The 23,364-nt window shown below is 46.1% G+C and overlaps 1 protein-coding gene across 8 annotated transcripts in view; it reads right to left on the reverse strand.

The window, feature by feature from the left end:
* Window positions 1-2,454: 2,454 nt before the first annotated feature.
* The window catches only part of rapgef6 (Rap guanine nucleotide exchange factor (GEF) 6), a 90,187-nt gene continuing 69,277 nt past the window's right edge, over window positions 2,455-23,364 (reverse strand). For 4 of the 8 annotated variants that reach the window (XM_076275132.1, XM_076275131.1, XM_076275137.1 and 1 more), the window contains 12 exons: window positions 22,699-23,103; window positions 20,351-20,562; window positions 18,911-19,034; window positions 17,287-17,310; window positions 15,883-16,103; window positions 13,842-14,018; window positions 13,229-13,363; window positions 12,150-12,221; window positions 10,846-11,068; window positions 9,019-9,521; window positions 7,670-7,906; window positions 2,455-6,843 (listed from right to left, as the gene is read on the reverse strand). In XM_076275132.1, coding sequence (XP_076131247.1) covers window positions 6,821-6,843; window positions 7,670-7,906; window positions 9,019-9,521; window positions 10,846-11,068; window positions 12,150-12,221; window positions 13,229-13,363; window positions 13,842-14,018; window positions 15,883-16,103; window positions 17,287-17,310; window positions 18,911-19,034; window positions 20,351-20,562; window positions 22,699-23,103 — 2,356 coding nt within the window. In that variant the 3' untranslated portion in view covers window positions 2,455-6,820. The remainder of the gene's footprint in view (window positions 6,844-7,669; window positions 7,907-9,018; window positions 9,522-10,845; window positions 11,069-12,149; window positions 12,222-13,228; window positions 13,364-13,841; window positions 14,019-15,882; window positions 16,104-17,286; window positions 17,311-18,910; window positions 19,035-20,350; window positions 20,563-22,698; window positions 23,104-23,364) is intronic. The other 4 variants (XM_076275133.1, XM_076275134.1, XM_076275136.1 and 1 more) reach the window with 2 other exon arrangements.

A 23,364-nucleotide genomic window follows, 5' to 3' on the forward strand; every position in this document is an offset into this window, starting at 1 on the left:
CTCTGGCAAAGACTTTTACAGCTCAGTTCACTTTGGCTTGGGTGAGTTTACCACTGTGTGCAAACTGCATGCAATAAGTGTGGCACTACCATTATGTAGTTACTTATAAGTTAAGCAGTTTCTAAACAATATGTGCACTCTTCAGAAGCAGCATTTTCTTGCTGTGGGAAATTAATTCTAAAATCAGGACAAACAATGCAGACAAATATAATCACCACTTCAACAATAGACCAGAATTGAATTGGCTCCATAAAGCAGATTTGGCCCATTTGTAGCCTAATGAACTGGGCAGTCTTCCACAGAAAGCATGCCTGTCTAATTCATGCCACACACAAATCTGCTTAACTCAATCCCAAGTTTTTGACACAAGGGACCAGGAGCAGCAGAGTATAAAAAGGATATGCAGTGCCACCATGTGGCTATCAGAGGTACTGCATCAGTCAACAGCACGTTGCATTCACATTTTGGACCCTATTTTGACCATCTAAATTAAAACCCATGATCTGAAGCATATGGTTTAACTGCATTTAGGGTGTGTCCAGTCCACTTGGTTCAAAGGGGTTGTTCTTACGCTTCTCAATTAATCATGGGTGTGTTTGGGGCGTAACACCCATTAAATCATTGAAAGTGTTGTCTATTTATGGGAGTTATTTTAACCACAGCATCAAGAGGAGCTGAGCTCCAAAGCCATTGTATACACACAGAACACACAGAGGGACACAACATATAATACACAATCACACATACACACAATCTGCTCATAGACAAGTCCTCTCATGCTGACTGACTACTTGAGGAACTCACTTTAGGTATGTTGACAGCTAACTGTCAGCTAAGCTAACCACAGCCCAGAAACTAGTTCATCATCAGCTGTCACTCAAACAAGCTCATGGCATAATGACATTACAGACATATTGACTTGCTTAGATCACAGCCAGTTAGACAAATATTCACTGACTGCTTGTCTGCACTCTGACAAAAATAGATCTATTAAAACATGCAACCCCAGGGAGAATTAAATCAAATCTTTGATTACAGACCTAATTGTGTCTTAGAGCATAATGTAAAAAACACCGTTGTCATGTGATCAGAATACAATAGTGGAGTAGATGAGTCCACAAAGCGATCAACAATGCACTGGATGCAAAGAGAGTCGCTTCCTTGGTAAACAGAGACTGATTTCAAATTATCCTGGCCATTTCCTAGGCAACACAGTTGCTTGGTAATAGAATTTCACAGGAAAGAAAAAATAAATTATTCTGGACAAATCCACAAAAGAAGAAAACATATTGCCCTGTAGACCTACTTTTGAAGAATGATCATTGTATATGCAGAAGCACTTTGATCCTTGCAAAGTCAAACAAACATCCATCAAAAACAAACGTCGATTGCTAATAAATAAGTATTAATAACACACCAAGTGTTAAAAACTGAATATAAAATGGTGAAAGTGCTCAAAGGCAACGTGCTGTCCTCCAGACCCTTGTGGTGCAGACTACATGGTGCCAGCCATGAGTCAGCACTCAGCAGAGAACTTTGTTGCATGGGGTTCCCCAATAAGTTTTTATTCTTAATATAACTACCTTGTTGAACGTAACCACAATGCAGAATTGAATTCAGTAATGTTCAGAAAAAGAGGTGAAAACGAATAAATAAAACATATGTGGCTTTTGCAGCCCAGTTCAACAATATGTGACATTTCCCCAGCCTTTAAGAGGCTGTAAGTTTAGTGATGTCCTGGTGCGTAACCATGTTGTTGGAGGGCAAACGCAGCTCAGCTCCCTTCGCCAATCTCTTTTCAATCACTAAGCTCAGTGGGTGCATTCGCGTTTCTGATGTTTAATGCATGGAGTGTGTCTAATTTCGGGGAATAATTTCTCAAGAACTCCACTTGGCAGTGTTCCCACGGGAGAAGTGAACTTTCCCTCTAAGTGTCCGTTTGCTCCTCTGAAATATTCTCTGTGAACTTTTAGGGCTTTGAATGAGGTGCTTAACATGCAGGGCCTGACATCCGCTCCTTAGTCCATCCCCTCTCTCGCTCACTAATCACATATCAATGATGGGAAATCATTAAGGAACTTTCATCCGCGTTCAAATCTTCTCCAGACGTGCGGTTTGGACTCATATCTGCAAGTTTGGCTACTTAGCCACTGATCTCAAATAAGATGTATAGCTGGGCTGGATGATGATTCGGACTAATTCATGACCATGTTCTTCAAGTTGGAACGTACGGGCCACTTACTGATCTGCTCGAGAACACACAGAGTTTCTTGGTGATTGAATTAAAAAGATGGGCGTGCAGAACTGACTTTTATGCCAACATGGTGGCTGTCACAGTAGCCTTTCAGATTTTTACAACTTAATTAGTATTAACAGGTTTTTGGGCTGAATTTCAAGTCAGAGTGCATTTCAGTCACAGGAGCAGTTGTGTAAAGAAGAAATATAACACAAAGATGACATTTATGGGTTTATTGTTGTCAAAAATTCATAAGTAGACTTTCAGAAATAAAATGTCCTTTTTCTCTTGCTTTAATTTTTTTGAACATCCTCTTAAACAAAATATAACAAGTATGTACAGCCACAAGTAGAAATACAAAAAAAGCCATACACACAGTAGTCTTTCTAAAAGACATAAGTTACATCAGCTATGAAAAATGTACACAAATCAAATAAAGCCAAACGCCATTAGGTGAATCTTATGCAGGTGAATTAGCCTACGTGCAGTTCTGCTGCTCTCCCTCCTGACAAGCACAGCAGCAAGGTCAAACGTCAGTTATTGCATTCCAGTTACCAGACACCAGAGCAATATTGGACTAGCAGCCCCCCCCCCCCCCTCTTTGTTGATAATGATTGCGGTCATGGGCCATTTACGTAAAAATAAAATCACTAAGCAAATCACTATCCCCACACCTGAAATGGTCCTCATTACTGCCTCTGAGGAGAAAGACTCTCTGGCAAAAGGGCACTCACAGGCTCAACAGACAGCACAGAGAGCAGTTAAATGGACGATCTAAAACGCAGGTGTTGAGACCACTCTCGTAGGGTCTTTGTAGAATTGTTAAGGACTCTCGTATAAACGTGGGCTGAAGAACATTTAAAGATGCCTTATGGTCAAATACAGACCATATGGCATCAAATATATTTACTAAGAGGTTATATGGGCATACCTTATATTTATATTTATTATTATATTTTCATGAGTTGTTGTCAGGTATTTTTTCAATTTCATTTTAGACTATAATGTGTCCTTAATATACTTAAGGAAGAGTACAGTAATGTTCTTAGGTAAATTACATTACAGCATGCAGTTAGGTTATAGGATGGTTAGGACTCACTTTAGCGCTGTAGTTTGTAACCTGTATACATAAGAACACTATAATACTAATCCTCATGAATTACTTTAGAACATTGAGAACAAATACTTCATGGCATTTAGCTGAAGAATGTAGACATGTTAAGTTGGAAAGACACAGAATATGAATGAGGGTTGCAAGGTCATACAATCAGCTGAACAGAGGAAAAATAACTGGAATGGGGGCATGGGGGGTGTCTCACTAGGCGTGCATCATCGGCTTCACTATGTGTTTCGTGAACCTTCAGAGGAGTCGCTGTGAGTCACAAGAAACTGATCCAAATCTCTGCACTGCAATCATATTTCCAAGGAAGCCACAGAAGTGTATTTTAAGGCTAAAAGATAAAGGACTCTATTTTGAGCTTCGCTCCAGATTGTTTCAGGCATATTGAGATTGGGAACCTTCACAAGGTTGCTGGGGGGGGGGGAGGCAAAAAAACATCACGTGCAAATGAAGGAGCTGGGAAGCTCTGATGGAGAGAGCGACGAGACACAGCAGGCTCTATTCTACGGGCGGGAACGTGCCCTGTGTTATCGTTCTAAGTCACGACCTCGTCAGAGCCTGTATGTCCCGCCAGCGCTCCTGACCCTGATCTTCACCTGAACCTGGACAACGGCAGCAGAACTAACTCTGGTCTTACAGCAAAGCAGGGCTGCTGAGGCATACACGGACCCTGATATTGACCATAAACCCTGATCATCTGAACCTGACATTCAACCCTGAAGCAGTAGCGCCAAATAGGCAGATCGAATGGCAAGCTGAGTGCCCCATGACTTAGATTTACCCCTTAAGCCGGTACCGTCACACCGGTGTGACAGGAATGTTGGAAATTGAACGTTCTAAAGAATATCTGGGTTTATCTGGCTATATTTAACATGGTATTTTAGAACCGTACATTGTTGCGGAACAGAATCTCCTGTTAGAATGGTCAAAACTCCCCTGCTGAAGGGTCAAGTCTCCTGGACATGGGGGAGGTGATGGAGGGGGAATGGGGGCGGAGGATGAGGGGTAGTGATGAGAGCCTCAAACTGGCACCAAAAACAAAACATCTGGAAATAAATAAACTAAATAAATAACCATCCTCTGATAACACAGTTCCTGGTATGCAAGACTGAGAAAATACACATGACATAGTAAACAAAAACTCGAAAAAAGTGAACTCAAGGAAATGAAAATGCTTGATAGATTCCTGCCCCGTCACAGCAACAGGGCAACTGCAATCTTGAATTTTTATTATAACAAAATATTACAAATACAGTCTTTATAGAGGACTTTCTCTTGAACTATACACGATCAGGAACATTAATTTATAACAAATAAAAATATATATGTAAAAACTGTATGTATATATTACCATTTTCAAGTCTTTCAATGGCAAAGGGAAATTAAAAAGACAAAACAATGTAAGCTTTGCAACCAGACAGCCAAAAATGAGATACTCCAGTTCTATCCCTTAATATAATACAAATCTGCACGTCCATGCCTTCTTACAAGGCTGCTGACATAGAAATTATATGAATCTGTCTTGCAGGAAGCAATAAACATCAAAGCAGTCTCTTTAAAATACTATACAAAAATGTACTTTTGTTCCAAAAATGGCATTATACCAACAAGGAATGGTAAACCAAATACACACCTACTAATATAAATATATTTCCCTTGACAAGCAGTCCTTGTTTATATTCCACTGTTATGTACAGTACACGAACACAAGAGCAGGAGCCAGACGTGGAAGACAGAGGGAGAATGTGTTAGGGGATGAGGTACAATAAGAACAGTTTCTGATGCTGCATCCACATGTCCTGCATTAATACCAAATAAAAACAATAAGAACAATTTCAAAAAGCCATGATTTTCTCATTGCAACATTTAAAACTGACAACCACTGAGGCTAACACCAACTGTAAACAAATGGGGTTTCTATGTAAACACTTGTCATGTCGGCCACACATGATGAACATAAAGCTCTCTCGCTAGCATGGTTATACAGTGCTAGTGTATATATATATATATATATATATATATATATATATATATATATATATATATATATATATATGTCCAACTGCATTCAAAGAAAGCTTTTGCTTTTATTATGTTGGTGATGCTTTGTTCTTTTTCTGACTCCGACTGGTTGTTTGAGTCATACTGAAAGGAGTGTTTGCACCATGCTGCCCGTACCTCATGTTTCTTTTTTGAAGCAGACACACACAGAGCCACTGTGAGACACAGAGAGAAGATAGACTGGTTTCAAACGTTTGCACCAGGGACAGACAGCCATGCCAAGACCCTTTGATCTACTCCACACTAGAAGAGCTTGTCTAATTCATACTAACTCATTAGCGCGTCTCTAATGTGGATGCGGATGCCTTGATCGCACGATGTCCTGTCTCTTAGACACTTCCAGAGTGAGCTTGATTCCCTCTCCAAAGGGTCTGTAGAGGAGCTTTCTGGACTAGGCTTGGGAGAGATTCATGAATCAGACATCCATGCTATACCTACCCACTCCAGGTCACTCTCCACAGACCTTTAGCAGTAAACTCCAGAGACCAAATATTATAAATATCACCTCAAACGTCTCCTGAGCGGCGTGACGTGTCGTCCATTATCCCTTAGCTAGTCCCCTTGAATTTAGCGCTTTCAAAATGGCACCTTAAAGAAATGGTACTTTCTTGAAATCTGAATGACTGATATTTTTAAATCCAAAACACAAGACAGACTGTAATTGGGGGCCAGCTGGGCTAGCAATAGACCATCAAATGTCAGTCCTACTTACACACTGAAATCTAAACACTATGATACAGTGTGGGTCTGCACTGGGATGTTCTGGTGCAAATGTTTACGGAAACTGCCGGAACCACAGCACGGCGCGGGTGGAAAAGTGGCGTAAGCTCATTTTTCTCCATTACATCCGCCCTCTTGTGTGCTACTTGGAGCTCCACTAGAGAATCTACGAGTTGAACCCTTCAATCCCGCTGTTCCAGACTGCTGCTGAGGGTGAGCTAAGTGTGGTCACATACAACAGAGGTACTATTACAAAAGCAAATCGTTAAAAAAAAAGCCAAGGTTGTCATCATGGATTGTTTTTTTTCCTTCCTCTGCACGAGAGGCCATGATATTGAACACACACACACTCCATCCTGTGCTATCAATTCAGTTCTGGAGCCTGAGGCAAAGTGAGTTTAAAAACAAGCCATTCACTACTATGAATGGCCTAAAAACAAGTCTGTGTGTGTGTGTGTGTGTGTGTGTGTGTGTGTGTGTGTGTGTGTGACACTGTTTGTGAAGGGACAGGTGAGGTTGCACTGTGGGCAGGTAGAGGTGCGGGTGAGGTGCGTGTGCTCTTGTCTCGAGGGGAGGCCACAGCAATCCCAGTGGTGCTCTAGCTCTTGTGAGACCACTCTCCTCTCTCGGTCTTACTCATTCGCTCATCTGTCCAGCGCCGTCCACCTGTCACGTGTCTGCACTTACACTGCTGAGACCTGTTCGTCTGCAAGAGAGGAGCCAATCAAAGCCAAATCTTGTCACATTGGTACTGTAAGCAACTATGACTATGAATAGCTAACTATGAGTAACTGACTATGAAAGCAAATTAATTACTAAAAATGTTTTTTTTACACAATGACATGCACAAGGTGAGACTAGCAGAGCAAGCAGTGACTGTGACCTCTTACTGATACTCAGATACCTCTTCTGATTATTAATAAATAAGACTCTTACTAAAAATAATAATAATAATAATAATAATAATAATTAAAAAAAATATCAGGATCATTCAAGCACCCTACACCCTAAACAACAAGATAAAAGCTGTCTCCTGATATTTAGTGGGTTCTGTCACAGCTGACAAACCCAGGAGTTTTGACTACAGTTATCAGGCTTGTTGACTATAAGACCCTGTAAGTAGTGATGGCCAAATGAAGCTTTGGTGAACCACTGAACCACAGCAGTGTGAACCTAGCGACACTAGCTGAAAAGCAAAAAGAAAGGCCACCACACATACATTTTTCAACATAAAAGTCCTTAGCAAACCAATATTTTTGGTTACATATACTGGTTAGGGGTAAGGACTTTTATGTTGAAAAATCTACATGTGGCAGCCATATTGGATTTTTTCATTAGCGTTGCTAGCTTCACACTGCTGTGGTTTAGTGGTTCACCAAAGCTTCATTTGCCCATCACTACCTGTAAGCACACAGCAGGCAGCAAGCAGCAGCAGCAGCAGCAATAGCAGCAGCAATAGCAGGAGCAGGAGCAGCTGGCTCTACACTGCTCTAGTCCCCGAGGGGGGGTCTGTGCGGCACGGGCACACGTACCATCCTCACTATCCGCTAGCGGCTGAGGGCCAGCGGCCACACTGGGGGGCCTGCTGGGGACCAGCTTTGACCTCTGCAGGGCCACGCTATAGTCGGGCGGCTTTAAGTGGGGCGGCCGCGGCATCGGCGGCGCTCCCTCCTGTGCGTCGCCGAGCAGCGCCAAGCCCTGGTACCCCGGCGGAGTGGGCGGAGGCAACCTGAACCTGTCGTCCTTGGTGGGCGACGTTACACAGTACACTGCCAGCGGAGGGGGGGGGGGGGGTGTGGAAGGAAGAGAGGGGGGGGAGAGAGTGTGTGTGTTTGTGGGTGTGTGTGTGTGAGGGGGGGGGGGGGGGGGGGTGAGGTGGAGGTGACACAGATGGAGGGGGGTGGGTGGGTGTCAGTGGAAGGGTTGGGGGTGGGGAGGGAATGGTAAACAAAGAAAAAAAAATAAAAGGAATAAAAATCAATGAAATGTTCACAAAGTCACAAACTCCTATGAAAAGAAATAATCTACTCATGCAAAATGAATGGCACCAGCAGACCTGCAATCTAATGGTCAGGAACCTTTAGAATAGGACATATGCTTTGAAGTGGCATTTTCAAGCTTTTAAAGCAGCTTGCATGTAAAAGCACATCAGATACTGGAGACAACTGGACTGGGCAGCAGCGGCAGCTAAAGCATGAGGTGTGTGTGTGTGTGTGTGTGTGTGTGTGTGTGTGTGTGTGTGTGTGTGTGTGTGTGTGTGTGTGTGTGTGTGTGTGGCTTGGTTCTTCTGTTCTCCGGCTATGCAAAGCAAAGGACCAGAACGGCGTCCACTACGGCCTCCTCATCCTACAGATCTTCATATGGGGGCAGCGTTCAAAGTCGGGCAATGGGCAACAATGAACTAAAGCTCATTTAATAACTTGGCAAAATCAAGTTGCTAATTTATTACAATAAGCAAGATCCTGAGGGCTAACATGGGTAGGACAGCGCAGTGGAGTCCATGTGTACGACACTTAGCCTCCTTACGCCAAACCACTTGGACAAGATTCGGGAAAGATTCTTGAAAGATTGGAGTCTTTAACGAATGCCCCCCATTCAAACTTTACTCAAAAGACTACAATCTTTCAAGAATCTTTCCAAAAATCTTGTCCAAGTTGTTGTGGTGTAAGGAGGCCATTACTCGCTGCCTGACCTGTCCATGCCAACGTCTGCTGGTGCCATTCCATACCACAGTAAAATCACTCTACTCGTGGAGTTAGAACACTCTGTGTGCCACGGTGCTCAAGGGCCACAGTGGGCAAAGCATGCACACACACACACACACACACACACACACACTGCAAGCATGGCGTCTGTAAGCCCCCGTGCGGCACTGCCTCACCTATCAGGCCCTTCTCTGTGCTGGACGTGACCGTTTTGTAGCTGGTGTCCGACGTCTGGGAGCCCTCCGAGGACTCTCCGCCCTGCGCGGCGGAGTGCTCGGCCGCCCGGCGCTTGATGGTCCCGTAGTTGCCCTCATAGCTGGTGTCGGACAGCGAGCTGGAGGACGCCCAGCTCTGCCGCGACGGGTTGAGCTCGGAGCTGTCTCTGGAGTGGCGGTCAGCGGCCGTGGCGTTCACGGCGTCCTCCGTCCAGGCGGTGCCGGGCTCCACCTCGGCGATGGGGCCGCCGAGCTGCGAGTGGCGGTAAGAGGGCAGGTCCAGCAGGGCGCGCTGCGCCGGCATGCTCTGGAAGTTGTCGTGCGAGTTGCTGGAGCAGGAGGTCCAGCTGCCGCGCCCGCTGTCGGCCGTCTCGACCGAGGCGTGGTCCGGCGTCAGCTCGTCCGTGCTCATTGACGACGTAAATGTGGAGGCGCGCGTCACCGAGGGACGTGCCCCCAACGAACTGAAACAGAGGGAAAGAGAGAGGGAGAGAGACAGAGAGGAATAGTAAACAATGGTGAGCCATAATCCATTTTAAGCAGCAATGCCTAGTTAATCACTGTCTAAGCAACTTCTAGATTAATATATATATATATATATATTACAATTAATATATTTAGCCACACCCACACTAAGTATCAAAATACAAGTAAAACGACCATAGAGCAGCCATACATTCATCTACGTCTGAATAGTTTTACTGTTGCTCTGCATTGCATAGTAACTATCATTCATGCAGCTATACACAGGAAAAGATGTTAAATTCCTTGCGGTTTTGGTTGGGGACTTCCCACTGCGACCGATCGACAGCCATGCCTAATTAATACATGACGCAAGATACAACAGCAATGTACAATTGGCTACCAACAGCTGCAATGCGCGTCTCAAGCTGTATCTGGGATCTGTAGAGTAAAATCATTCTGCTGCAGCTGTCTGGATTGACATGCAACACAAGGTCTCCTGTTGAGACGCCCCCTATCGGAGTTGTCAAGAGTTTCATTTTTTTTGTTTTGTTTTGAAAGACTTTTTTTTTACTGGAGTTGAAAATAAAAAATACAGATGGGACACAGAGGAAGTTCAAGATATTAAAACTATCTCAAGGAAACCAGAAGGGTAACATAATGCACAAGATTTATTGATTTCCCCAAGGAAGTGATAGGAGTAATTACAGTCTTTTCTATAAACTCCGCCACCTACTCGACTGAATTAAAAAGTGTCCACATAAAAACAGCTCACCCATTAATCCATCAGTGTGCTGCCATGCGATTCTAATAAAGCAGCTTTGGTTTTATATGTTTGTGTACAAAGACCTGCCATCACTTTTTTATTAGAGAACAAGGAGGAAGTTGTGAAACGTTCCTGGCCCAGGGCGTGTGTAAGCATGAGTTTGTGTAAGTGTGAGTGTGTGTGTGTGTATGTTTACTTTGGGCAGGGATGAGCAGTATGTGTGTTTGCAACATATGTGACTGTGTGTGTGTGTGTGTGTGTGTGTCTGTGTGTGTGTGTGTGTGTATGTTTACTTTGGGCAGGGATGAGGATGAGCAGTACAGTATGTGTGTTTGCATCATATGTGACTGTGTGTGTGTGTGTGTGTGTGTGTGTGTGTGTGTGTGTGTGTGTGTGGAGAGAGAGAGTGTGTTTGTGTGTGTGTATACCTTGTGCAGGGCTGACTGCCGTCGGCCTGGGGGAGTGTGTGTGTGTGTGTGTGTGTGTGTGTGCGTGATCATGTGTGTGTGCGTGATCATGTGTGTGTGTGTGTATTGAGTGTGTGTGTGTGTATACAGTACCTTGTGCAGGGCTGACTGCCGTCGGCCTGGGGGAGTGTGTGTGCGTGTGCGGTGCTGGCGTTGGGTGCGCTGCAGGGCCGCTGGTGGTTGGTGCCGCGCTCCTCGGGGGCGGCCGCCAGCATGGAGTCCACGGAGCAGTTACTGACGATGCTGGAGCGCGACGAGATCTCGCTGTGGCTCGAGTCCGACAGGTCCGTCTTCCCCGCCGGCATTAGCGCGTAGCCTGCCAGAGACACACACACACACACACACACACACACACACGCTTAATACCGCAACCTGCTCTCCATATGCTCACAGTGGCCCCGCAGGGAAATTTGAAACGGCTGACTTTCATTTTTCCTTTTATTTAGGAATTCTTCGATAAAACCGACGTACCTTATGTTCTGTTGAAAAGTAGTTAAAAGATCATTTACTGACAGTAATGCATTCAGTTTTTACATTTAATTATATATACACAACTTTCATTTGGGGACATTTTACATTTCATGCTTGAACAAAGTAGTCTAGAAATTGAACATGAAGATAAAACTGCATGAGACAAAAACAGCTTTTCAGAAAAATGGTTTACACTCTTTAATCTATACTGTACTTTCCCTTCTGTGGCAAACTGCACTCTCAAATTTACTTATTATCACTAATACTAATTAATGATCGCAACTTCATTGAAATGTGTAGATTACAGTCAAATGCTCCCTGATGGCAGCAGTCGTGGACAGAGATGTGAGTGGGACACTTTGGCATCAACTCACTATTAGCTCACTATTACTTCACTATCAGCTCACTATTAGTTCACTGTAGCATACTGTAGGTGCTTTATTATCCCTCTCCTCATCAGAGTGTCTTCCTTCTCTTGTGTCTGTTCCTGCAGAGCCAAGTGAAGGCCAGTGGTCCACCACCACCTCCACCACTGTCAACACTGCTGCTGTCCTGCTCTGGCCTGTCCTCACACCTGACCACCTGGGCAGCGGTGGTGGTGGTGGTGGCACTCCTCTCCCTGGAGCCACTCCTCTCCCTCAGCATCCTAAACGGGGAGCTCAGCCTCTTCCTCAGGGGGGACTCGGGGCGCGGTGGGCGCCTCGGGGTCGATGGGGGAGACACGCTCCTCCTCAGACAGGGGGCTATCTGCGGCTCTGTCCCTGACCCTGTCTCCACGTCTGACCCTCCTGCCCTGGGGGTCCTGGGTCCCCCCAGGTCTCTCTGCTCTGCCTGTCTGTCCTGTCTGTCCTGCTCCTGGTCATTGTCTGCGTCTACGCCGTTTTGGCGGGTCATCAGGAGGATCTGCTTGTGCAGGAAAGCCCCACCTATGCCGTAGCTGCGCCCGGGACCTCCAGGGACGCTGCTGCCACCGGTGCTGACGCTGCCCGCCTTGGAGCCTGCAACACAAGGGGAGAGAGGAGAGTCTGACCGGAGCTCAGAGACTTATGCACACTTATGCTCACGGCCGCATACTACAGGGGAGGGTAAAGTCACAGAGTCGGATAAAGGAATCAGAGTGAAAACGAAAAAGAATTTTTTTTTCTGATTCAGTGCGTTTTCATTGCTGAGCATTGCCTCGAGACTTATAGTAATACATAATGTGTAAAGGGCCATTCACATCAACAGGGCTTAAAGCAATAAGAATATCTGTGCATGAAGTTATCAGAAATGTGTGAGGATGTCATATATACTGTAGTCAGAGACTTTCTAATGTGGAGACACAGCACTCAAAAAACCCTCCATAGAAATGCATGGGGTTAGTTTGTCTACACATATCCCACCCCTTCCTCGCCAAAACGTCGACATGTGAATACATTGAGCCAATCATATGTTGTGTTGTGAAGACATCTTCCCAATCATGTGTTGTGAACTCGCCACTGGTGAAGCCTTGCGCACGTGTATTTCTGCTGAATTTCTCCCGATGAGTGGCCAAAAAGCGTTGCTATATGGCCGCCGAGTGGAGGGACTTGCCTAAAAGGTCTTTGCTGTAGTCTCATTGCCTATTTTCAAATCTTAAGCATACCAGTTTACACCTGAATTCAGGCACGGTGCCTAAACACACTCAAAAACGATATAACAATCACGGAAAGTGACCCGAATGATATTGTTCATCATGTTGTTATCATTATAGTTTATGTGTGGATGTTGTCATTCTTATTAGCTTGAGGGATATTTTTTTACCATAATTGTTACAGTTATCGTTCTTAGTGTAAATGGCCCTTAATAACATAGCCCTAGCAGCATAGTACTGTAGCAGCATAACAGCCACCATATGGAGTCCCTGAAATGGTTTAGCTTTTAAATCAATGCTTTTTAAATCAATGCTCCGTTTTCCAAGTAAACACCACTGGCACAGAGAAGCCGCAGGCCATTGGATCGTAGGGGTCAGAGGTCGGGGACTGACCTTTGCGTGGAGAGCCCTGTGGGGACACCGTGGGGCTGGAGTGGAGAGAGGAGGCGGCCGACACGCTGTCCTCCGGCCGCTTCCAATCCTCTCCCGTACTCGACGGCTTCTTCTGCACCTGGGGGGAACCGGAGTCTACACACACACACACACACACACACACACACACACACACACACACACACACACACACAAAACCAACACTTAGAACCCTAACAAAACACACAAAGCTAAAATTTGATGTTGAACCAACAGCCTTGACTAGCACTGACGGACAGACAGACAGTCGGGGTGGGGGGAGACAGACAGATGGGGTAGGGGGGACAGACAGACAGACGGGGGGGTGGGGGGAGACAGACAGACAGACAGACAGACAGACGGGGGGGTGGGGGGAGACAGACAGACAGACAGACAGACAGACGGGGGGGTGGGGGGAGACAGACAGACAGACAGACAGACAGACGGGGGGTGGGGGGAGACAGACAGACAGACAGACAGACAGACAGACAGACGGGGGGTGGGGGGAGACAGACAGACAGACAGACGGGGTGGACAGACAGACAGACGGGGTGGGGGGAGACAGACAGACAGGGTGGGGGGGGGAGAGACTCACTGTGCGCCAGGTCTTTGGCCAGGCTCTTCTTGCGGAGCGGTCCGTACAGGCTGACGGGCGGCACCTGCAGGACTTGGGACACGCGGTTCTGGGACTTCCCAGAGGGCAAGGCTGAGCGCAGAGACACGGGAGACATGTCCGACTTAGTGGACCTCCTCTCACTCAGATTCTTAGACACTGCAGACATGAAGAGGCAAGCCGTGATGCAACAGCTAACAGGCCCAGACAGGTACAACCCACCCTCGGGCTACATGCTAACATATACATATCCAATACTTCATCATCAACTGAAGTTCGTCCCTGTTAAATTTCATTTTGGGATCATTACATGTTCTTCTCTTAGTCAATCTATTTACAGTAATATGGATTCAAAGCCAGTAAGTCAATTTAAATAGTCCCCAAAAAATGCCTCCAATCATAACGCCCCCAATCATTCGGGCAGGATCTACTGAACATGTGAATTCTTGAAGTAATGTAATTTTTTTTATATATACACATTGTTTTCCATCCCTAAGGATGTTGCATTAGACAGACCTCTTCATGGTATTTGACACTTCACCTCAGTGTAGCCATGCACTTTGCATCTAAGACCACTAGATGGCAGCGTCACATGGGAATGCTACTACTGCAGCACATCTCAAAGATCTCAGATGAGGACCCAGCAGTTGCTGTCATTTCACACTGACACCACAAGAGGGAGTCAGTGACTGTGTTTACTGCCTGTGATCACCATTTAACAAAGCATCACTGCCTTGTGCTACTAAGCCATATTATTCAGGGTTCCCACACCTTATTAAACATCATATTCAAGGGCTTTTCAAGGACTTTCCAAGCCCAATTATCTCAAATTCAAGGACCCAGCATTGTTTGACAAACGGATCAATGTAAATTACTGCTAAGCTAATTATAAACAAGGCAATTTTTTGAGCAATACTGGGTAATGTTCCTGAGCATTACCCTGGAAATCAAGTTGCAGCGCTGCAACGTTGGAGGACAGTACAAATTGGTCGTAGTGTTATCCGATTGCGTCGAAGTCCGAAATCATTCAGAGTAAACATGGTCTAGTGTTATCCAATTGCGTGCAGTGAGATTTTTAAATGCATGCTTGTTGCCGCCCCTCGAGTTGGGCCATTACATTGTTCTTTGCCAGACCCTTAATCTTTCTAGATTATCAGGGTCTGGATTGTCCAGGCTACCTGAGCATTGCTATTCAGGCATATCCTTTAATATCAGGTTCTAAATTTTTTAACATCCAATCAACACATACGGAACCAGTTATGTTGTTGTCCAACAGCATTCCTCACATTTTTCTCACATGTATCACCTTACAACTTGGAGTTTTTTTACAGTGAGAACTAGCAGTCATTGCAGATGCTTGGAGACAACAATTAAAAAGAGAGAGAGAGAGGCTTGAATGTGAACACCTCTAAATACTTCTCATTGGTGCTTTTACAGTGATGGCAAATTGTGTGGTCTCTTGACACAAGCACTTCAATGACCCATGTCTATTTGTCAAAATCAAGGCTTTCATTTTCTTGTCTCAAAATTCATCAACTTTCAAGGATTTCATTTTTTTTTTTTTTTTAATCAAATTTCAAGGATTACAAGCACCCATGGGAACCCTGAATGCTGGAGTGATGAGAACTTTATAGTGAATATACTTTCCTTAACATTGCAAACTTTCCCTTGATAGTCGTACAGTTTATTCTTGCAAAGTGGCATTTGATTAGCATTTGATGTTAGCTGTTAGCTGGATTTACCATTGGCCTGCTTTCCACAGTCAGCAGAGGAATGACAAAGACAGTGAATGCGTAGTGAGGTAGGTGTGAAGAAACTGGGTTCTCAGGTGCTATGCATTAGTCCGTCACACTGTCAGCAATGCAACTTCATTCCTTCATTAGTTGACCAAGAGAGGCACGAGTGACTAGATGCAAATACTACTTTTCCATTCGTACTTCCTGTACAGACGGTAATCCTTTGTATTTGTATGCTACTGTGACCAACAAAGTCACACACACACACACACACCCCCCAAACTCACATGTGCTGTAGGCGGGTTCACACTGCAGGGACATGATGTGGAACTTCTCCTCGTCGGTCTCCACCTGCAGGTTGGACAGGTACTGCTTGACCTTGCGGGCCATCTGCGCGTCCTCGTACAGCTTCTTGGCGTTGAGCAGCGAGCTGCGCCGCACACGCTTCTTATGGGCACCCGCCTGGACGTCCAGCATGTTGGAGTTAGTGCTGCCCTGACTCAGTGACCTGAGGGGGACAGACAGGGGGGAGAGGGACGGAAGGAAAGGAGGGAGAGAGAGGGAGGGAGAGAGGGAAGAAGAGAGGGAAGAAGAGAGGGGAGGATAAAGACAGAAAAAGACAGAACAAGAGAAAGAGAGAGGGAGAGAGAGAAGGGAAAAGAGGAGAAGGATAGACAGAGAAAGAGAGAATGAGAGAAAGAGAGGGAGAGAGAGAGAGAGAGGGGAAGGACAGACACAGAAAGAGAGAATGGGAGAAAGAGAGAGGGAGAGAGAGAGGGGAAGGATAGACACAGAAAGAGAGAATGATAAAAAAGAGAGAGGGAGAGAGAGGGGAAGGATAGACACAGAAAGAGAGAGAAAAAGAGAGAGGGGAGGAGGAGAGAGAAAGGGAAAGAAGGGGTAGACAGAAAGTGAGCAAGAAAGGGAGAGAGGAAGAGAGAGATGGACCAGGCATAGAATGCCAGACAAAGAACAAAGAAAGAGACAGAGAGAGAGAGAGAGGGAGAGAGAGGGAGAGAGAGAGAATAATGGGAGGATGGAGGATGGGAACAAAGAGAGAAATCTGATTGTTAGCCTCCCACGTAAGGTTAGTGGAGATGAAGTCATTACACAGCTCATGCTTTCTGCGCAGGTCCGCAGATCATCCACGGAGCATAATTATTCTGGACCACATCAAAGTGGCACGCGCCCTGTCACCCGGCCTATTCTGGCGCCTTTTCACGCCCTTTTGAAGTCAGCGCCGCGTGTACTCAAATGCAAATTCTTTCTGCTGTCAGCTTGTCTGTCTGTCGCAAACGGGTTAATGTAACCATGCATGAAAATGAGGGCTTCACATTCAATGGTGTATCATGCTTAAAATAACTCAATACAATAAATCCACGGGAAGAGTAATGATAAAAAAAGAAAACATTGTCTGAATGGGATAAAATTGGGTTAGAGGATGAAGGGCTTAAATGAAACAGGAGTCAGGCTTGCAAAACTCGACTACAGCTGTTCTCGTTGATATATAAAAAAAAAAGGGATGCGAATGCAGATGCTTTGTTGAGATGCGCCCAGGGCTCTGGAAGGAGGTTAAGGAGGAGGAGGAGGAGGAGGAGGAGGATGGCATGGATGATGCATGTTTCTGTCTCAGGCGGGCATGCAGGCTGGCACCACGTGCACCATGCTGGCCGCAGTGCCACCACACTTACCCTAAGCTCTTCCACCTCTTCTTCCTGCGGGCGAGACCCATGAAGGGTGAGGTGAGGTAGAGATAGAGGGAGACACAGAGACAGAGAGGATGTTTTTTTTTACACACACACACACACACACACACACACACACACACACACACACACACACACACACACACACACACACACACACACACACACACACACACACTAACTCACATAGGGAAGGACAGGATCAGATGTGAGAGTGTGTACACACAGACACAAAGGAGAAACCCAAACACAGATGTAGGGAAGGACAGCTGAAGGTGGGTGGGGGACAGCAGACAGGACCTGGCCCCAAACTCAAACCCCGTTTACACAGCGACCCTCACTCAGGACAGTCTAAATCCCGACTCATCCAGAGGATCAGCTGTTTGATAGCAGTCCCATGCTGTATGACTGTAATGCAATCAAACAGAGGTGTAAAAGAGGATCTATCCATTCCCCAAAAAGGAAATGAGGGGTGACTTAAACCAAAACTCCGGCTATTTTTAAATTAGATCTCTGTTTCTCGAGGTCACTGAGTACTGTCGATACAAAAAATAAAATAAAAAATAGACCAGTGATGCCTAGCTCGAGTTGTTGCAGCCAACAGCTAGAGCAGCCAGGCAGCTACAGTGCTACACTCAGGGGGCATTTTAAAATGAGTTATCCTATAAACAAACTTAACAGTAACAACTAACAGTAGCCTACAGAAAGTCAAAGACCTCAGACACCCCAGGCACATTACATTGTACATGTTTTTCAAGCAATGGACAGATTTCTTGGTTTTCCAAAATATTCTTTTTTCTCCAAAGAATACTCTGCTCTCACTATAAAGGATTTCAGATTAAGTCTCAACTGAAGCCTGTAATTCTAACCTCATTCTGCATACTTCAGTGATGCCATAATGTAACATGGCTAAATGATCAATATGCATCTGTTCTACAGATAAAGGGTCTCTCAGACTGTAGCCTTAATGACACAGTAGGACGCTTGTTGGACAATCCTCAAAAACATTACAGGGAACACACTGGTTGAACTTAACTTAAACAGATGGTTATTTGTCACTGTCGGAGATCCTTTACTCGCATTGGTGGACCTATACTCTCTCCGGTCCTTTGATGGCAGTACTGTCCATCTGAACAGGCAAGAATGTTATTATCATTACGCGTCACAAAAGAATTGCTAATACGCAGCTCTCAGCTTGTGCAAATCACATGCTGCACAGCGGCTACACACATATTTCTGTGTTGCCAAAGGCGTCATGTGATTACACTGCACAGAGGAAGAAGTTAGCCGTCGTCCACTCTGAGCCGTCTCTGAGGGAATCCCCTAAGGCTCCTCATAATAACTTCTTTTATTGAATGGACCGTGGCCGCTTCGCACTGACCGCTTTCTCGGCTCCTCGACCAGCTGCTCACAGAGGGGCAGAGAGTGACTGAGCCCCGGTGGGGTGGCACAGACTTGTCAGTGGCACGATGCCAGGAAGTCTGAGCTGGCACAGCAGGCAGCGGACAGGAGCAGGGGGCACAGGGGTCAGGGGACATGGGGTCGGGGGACATGGGGTCGGGGGACATGGGGTCGGGGGTGGGGGGGAGGGTGGGGGCTGGGGGCTCACCTCTGTCGGAACATGAGGGCGGGGTCCATGTTGGCCGAGGTCATGCGCACCACGTGCCGGATCTCCTTGGCGATCATCCGCAGCTTCTCGAAGTTTACCAGGCCGTCGACATTCGAGTCGTTCCCTGTGAAGATAAAAAAAAAAAAAAAAACGGGCTCAGCTTCAACAACACGTCAGCGTGTTTTTAAAGACACACACACTCACATGCATACACGCACGCACACACACTCACACACACTTCAAACCCTGCCAGCAACAAAAAAAACACCTTCTAAAAATAAAGCTCTCCATGCGGAGCAGAGCGAAGCAGATCAAATGGGAGGAGGAGAGGAGGGGAGTAGAGGAGAGGAGAGGAGGAGGAGGAGAGGAGAGGAAAGGAGAGGAGGAGAGGAGGAGAGGAGAGGAGGAGAGTACAGGAGGAGGAGAGGAGAGGAGGAGAGTAGAGGAGAGGAGGGGAGGAGAGGAGAGGAGGAGAGTAGGAGAGGAGAGGAGGGGAGTAGAGGAGAGGAGAGGAAAGGAAAACAGAAGTGAAAGGCCTGACTTGGCCTCTCCTGAGAGGATGTGCTTACGAGGGAGAGCACTGAATGCAGCAATACTATAAGCACCATTACACAGCAGTAATGGTTCTTTAATTCATAAATAAACCAGTTAACGTGTTCGGAACCTCTGAATAGTCAGCAGGAAGACAAAGAAAGCAAAAAAGCAGCCTGTACCTAAGTAATGAAATGCCCAGATCTTTTATTACTTCATTTTCAACATTAAAGATGCACACTAAACTACTTTTTTAAAATCTGGTGGGCAAAATTAAAACTTAATCTTATAATATAAAATTTTAGACACTGTTGGCTGTTTAAGATAGAAATCGTTCTCAAAAGTGTGCAAGGCTTGAAAGATTGAGTGCAAAGTCTATACTTTATTGTTCTTTTATTCCCCTTGTTAAATTCAATTCCATTGGAAATGTCAACGGGAGCAGAATAAGCCAGTGTGTAATACAGTGTAGGGATTTCCACCTTTCCAACCCACCTTCAGGACTAAATAAAACATGGAGTAGACGGAGGCAAAATGGTGTGAGTGTGTCAAGTGTGTGTGTGTGTGTGTGTGTGAGCGAGAGAGTGAGAGTGAGAGAGAGAGAAAAAGATTAGAGAGAGGGAGAGAGAGGGGGGGGAGGGAAAGAGAGAGGGAGAAAGAGAGATAGAGATATCAAAAGGCTGGAACAAAACAGTGTAGTGTGTTTGTGTGAGTGTGTCAGGTGAGTGGTGACGTGAGGTCCATTGTTAAAACGGAGAAGAAGGGAATAATGGGCACCTCTGTGTGTGTGTGTGTGTGTGTGTAATGTGTACACTTGTGTAGGAAGGTGAGGTCCTTTTGACAATGGGGAAGAGCGGGATGATGGGTGGCTCTGTGTGTGTGTGTGTGTGTGTGTGTGTGTGTGTTGCGTACCCTCGTGTAGGAAGGTAAGGTCCTTCTTGACGACGGGGAAGAGGGGAATGATGGGCGGCTGCATGCTCTGGCTGCTCAGCACGTTGCGGTACTTGGCCATATTGCGGGACGGGTCGAAGATGTCCTGCAGGTCGCGGAACAGCTTCTCGTACTTGCTGGGCAGCTTCTCCCATGAACTCCGCAGGCGAGCCACCGGTGCCAGGTTCAGACCACTGCAGATACACACACACACACACACACACACACACACACACACACACACACACACACACACAAACACAGCAATGGGTTGAGCGTGAGTGGGAGAGAGTATATGTGCTTTTGTGCAAGCCTGTGTATGTGTGTGTAATATGTGTGGGATGTGTGTGTGTATGCATGCATGGGTGAGAGAGAGTGTGTTTTTGCATGCCATGTGTGTGTGCTTGTGTGTCTGAATGTGTGGGGTGTGTCCGTGTATGTATGTGCGTAACAGATAGATAGAGAGAGAGAGAGAGAGAAAGAAAGAAAGAGAAAGAGAAAGGGGGGGGGAGAGAGAGAGCATTTATGTATGCATGTGTGTGTGTGTGTGTGTGTGTGTTTGTGAGAACGCAGCTGCTGGGCACTGCAGCTTAAGGTGTGGCTGCAGAGGAGGCTGAGCATGCAGCCCATGAAGCAGCGAGAGAAACTGCAGAGCCTCACACCAACAAACAAACAAGCAAACAAACACAGTCAGATACCGCAGAGCCTCACACCAACAAACAAACAAACACAGTCAGATACCGCAGAGCCTCACACCAACAAACAAACAAACACAGTCAGATACCGCAGAGCCTCACACCAACAAACAAACAAACACAGTCAGATACCGCAGAGCCTCACACCAACAAACAAACAAGCAAACAAACACAGTCAGATACCGCAGAGCCTCACACCAACAAACAAACAAGCAAACAAACACAGTCAGATACCGCAGAGCCTCACACCAACAAACAAACAAGCAAACAAACACAGTCAGATACCGCAGAGCCTCACACCAACAAACAAACAAACACAGTCAGATACCGCAGAGCCTCACACCAACAAACAAACAAACACAGTCAGATACCGCAGAGCCTCACACCAACAAACAAACAAACAGTCAGATACCGCAGAGCCTCACACCAACAAACAAACAAACACAGTCAGATACCGCAGAGCCTCACACCAACAAACAAACAGTCAGATACCGCAGAGCCTCACACCAACAAACAAACAAACAGTCAGATACCGCAGAGCCTCACACAAACAAACAAGCAAACAAACAGTCAGACATATGACGCCTGTATTTTAAGGAAGAACATTTATTTATTTATGATACATTATTCATTCACAAAGAAAATTGGTGTCCTTAAAAGTTGAATATTTCCTCATTTTTTTACTTAAGGCATTAAGATAAATTTCCAAAAGATGATTTTATAATCCTCTTTTTAGTCAACTTTAGCATGGATGCCAACACTTTTGACTGTACATACACACACACACACACACACACAAGCAAGCAAGGCAACACCAACATTCTCAAACCCACAGTATCCTCTTCGCATGACTGATCTGAACCTGCTGTACACCCTCTCTCTCCCTCTCTCTCTCTCTGTCTCTCTCTGAACCTGCTGTACACGCTCTCTCTCTCTCTCTCTGTCTCCTACAGTCCTACCACCTATCAGCCACTAAGACTCGAGAGTCCAAATCACTACAAGCAGCATAATGACAAAAGGCTAAAAGAGAGCCTCTCCAACCTCCTCCAAGACTCTTCTACCCTCAAGACCGCATTCCTGATACCCCAAAAGAGGCAGAGTGGAGGTGTTTTACCCCTGGGGAGGGGATGGGGTAGATTATAGAGTGGGTAAGGACAGGGACTCACTCCGATGAGACACTGTGCTAGACTCTGGCTGTGCTAGATTGACACTGTGCTAGATTCTCTGCTGACACACACAGACACACACACACACAAGAGAGAAACACACACATAGACACACTAGCACACAAGCACGCACACTTGCATACACAAACAGCAAGGCCACAAGCCTGCCTCTCGATGATGTCAGTGTCCTCGCGGCAGTAATAACGACAGTACAATGAAGCTATTGATTTACGATGGCAGCGGCTAAGCAAACCATCCAGCAGAAACGCAAACAATCAATTCCAACCAGAGACGCGCTCATTTATTATGAAAAGAGAGCCACGGAGACACAGGAGGCGAACAGAACAGCCAGCCCAGCACAAACAAGCATCATGAGACTAACAGCAAGGTTATGACACGGGGCACGGGGCCAGGAGCATCATGGGTAATCTGAAGGTCTCCCAGGGACGGGTGTGGAACGGAGGCGTACCTGATGATGGCGAACATGGAGTTGAAGTTCTTGCACTCGCGGCAGTGCAGGGCGATCTTGATGAAGAGCTTGATGGTCTTCATGCGCTTCATGGTGTTGGGCTCGCGCAGGATCTCCGTGGCAACCCAGAACGTCTCCTGGTTGATGATCTCCTCGAACTGCTTCAGGTGGGTCAGGCCGGCGTCGTCTCTCGCCACTCTGTACGTGCCGTCCAGCTTGAAGAGGTCCTCCAGGTACTCGGTGGACTCGATGTTGCGGAAGAGGTCGAAGTCGCGCATGGAGAGCTGGGCAGCCAGCTCCACGGTGCTGAGCTGCAGCAGGCTGATCTGGCTCTCGCGCAGCAGCTCCTGGGCGTCATCGTCCGAGCACAGCGTCTCAGTCTCCATGTTGTTCTTCAGGTAGTACCTGAGGAGGAGAGAGACAGAGAGAAAGCGAGAGAGAGAGAGAGAGAGAGACAAAAGAGAGAGACAGAGAGAGGGAGAAAGAAAGAAAAAGAAAAAAGAGAAAGAGAGGGAGTGAGAGAGGAGTCAGCACAAACCTGGCAAACCGCAGCACAGTCTTACGCATTAGCGCAATTGAGGGCCACCGTGGAATGAACAAACATGTGGTGCAAAACAAACATCTCATTTGTGATAGAAGACTGAAAAACCTCAACCTTTCGCGATG

The sequence above is a fragment of the Alosa pseudoharengus genome, unplaced genomic scaffold (assembly GCF_046254945.1).
Source record: "Alosa pseudoharengus isolate Yale_2024_CS ecotype anadromous, Long Island Sound unplaced genomic scaffold, YU_APseudo_1.1 YU_APseudo_1.1_scf_8, whole genome shotgun sequence".
Lineage (NCBI taxonomy): Eukaryota > Metazoa > Chordata > Actinopteri > Clupeiformes > Clupeidae > Alosa > Alosa pseudoharengus.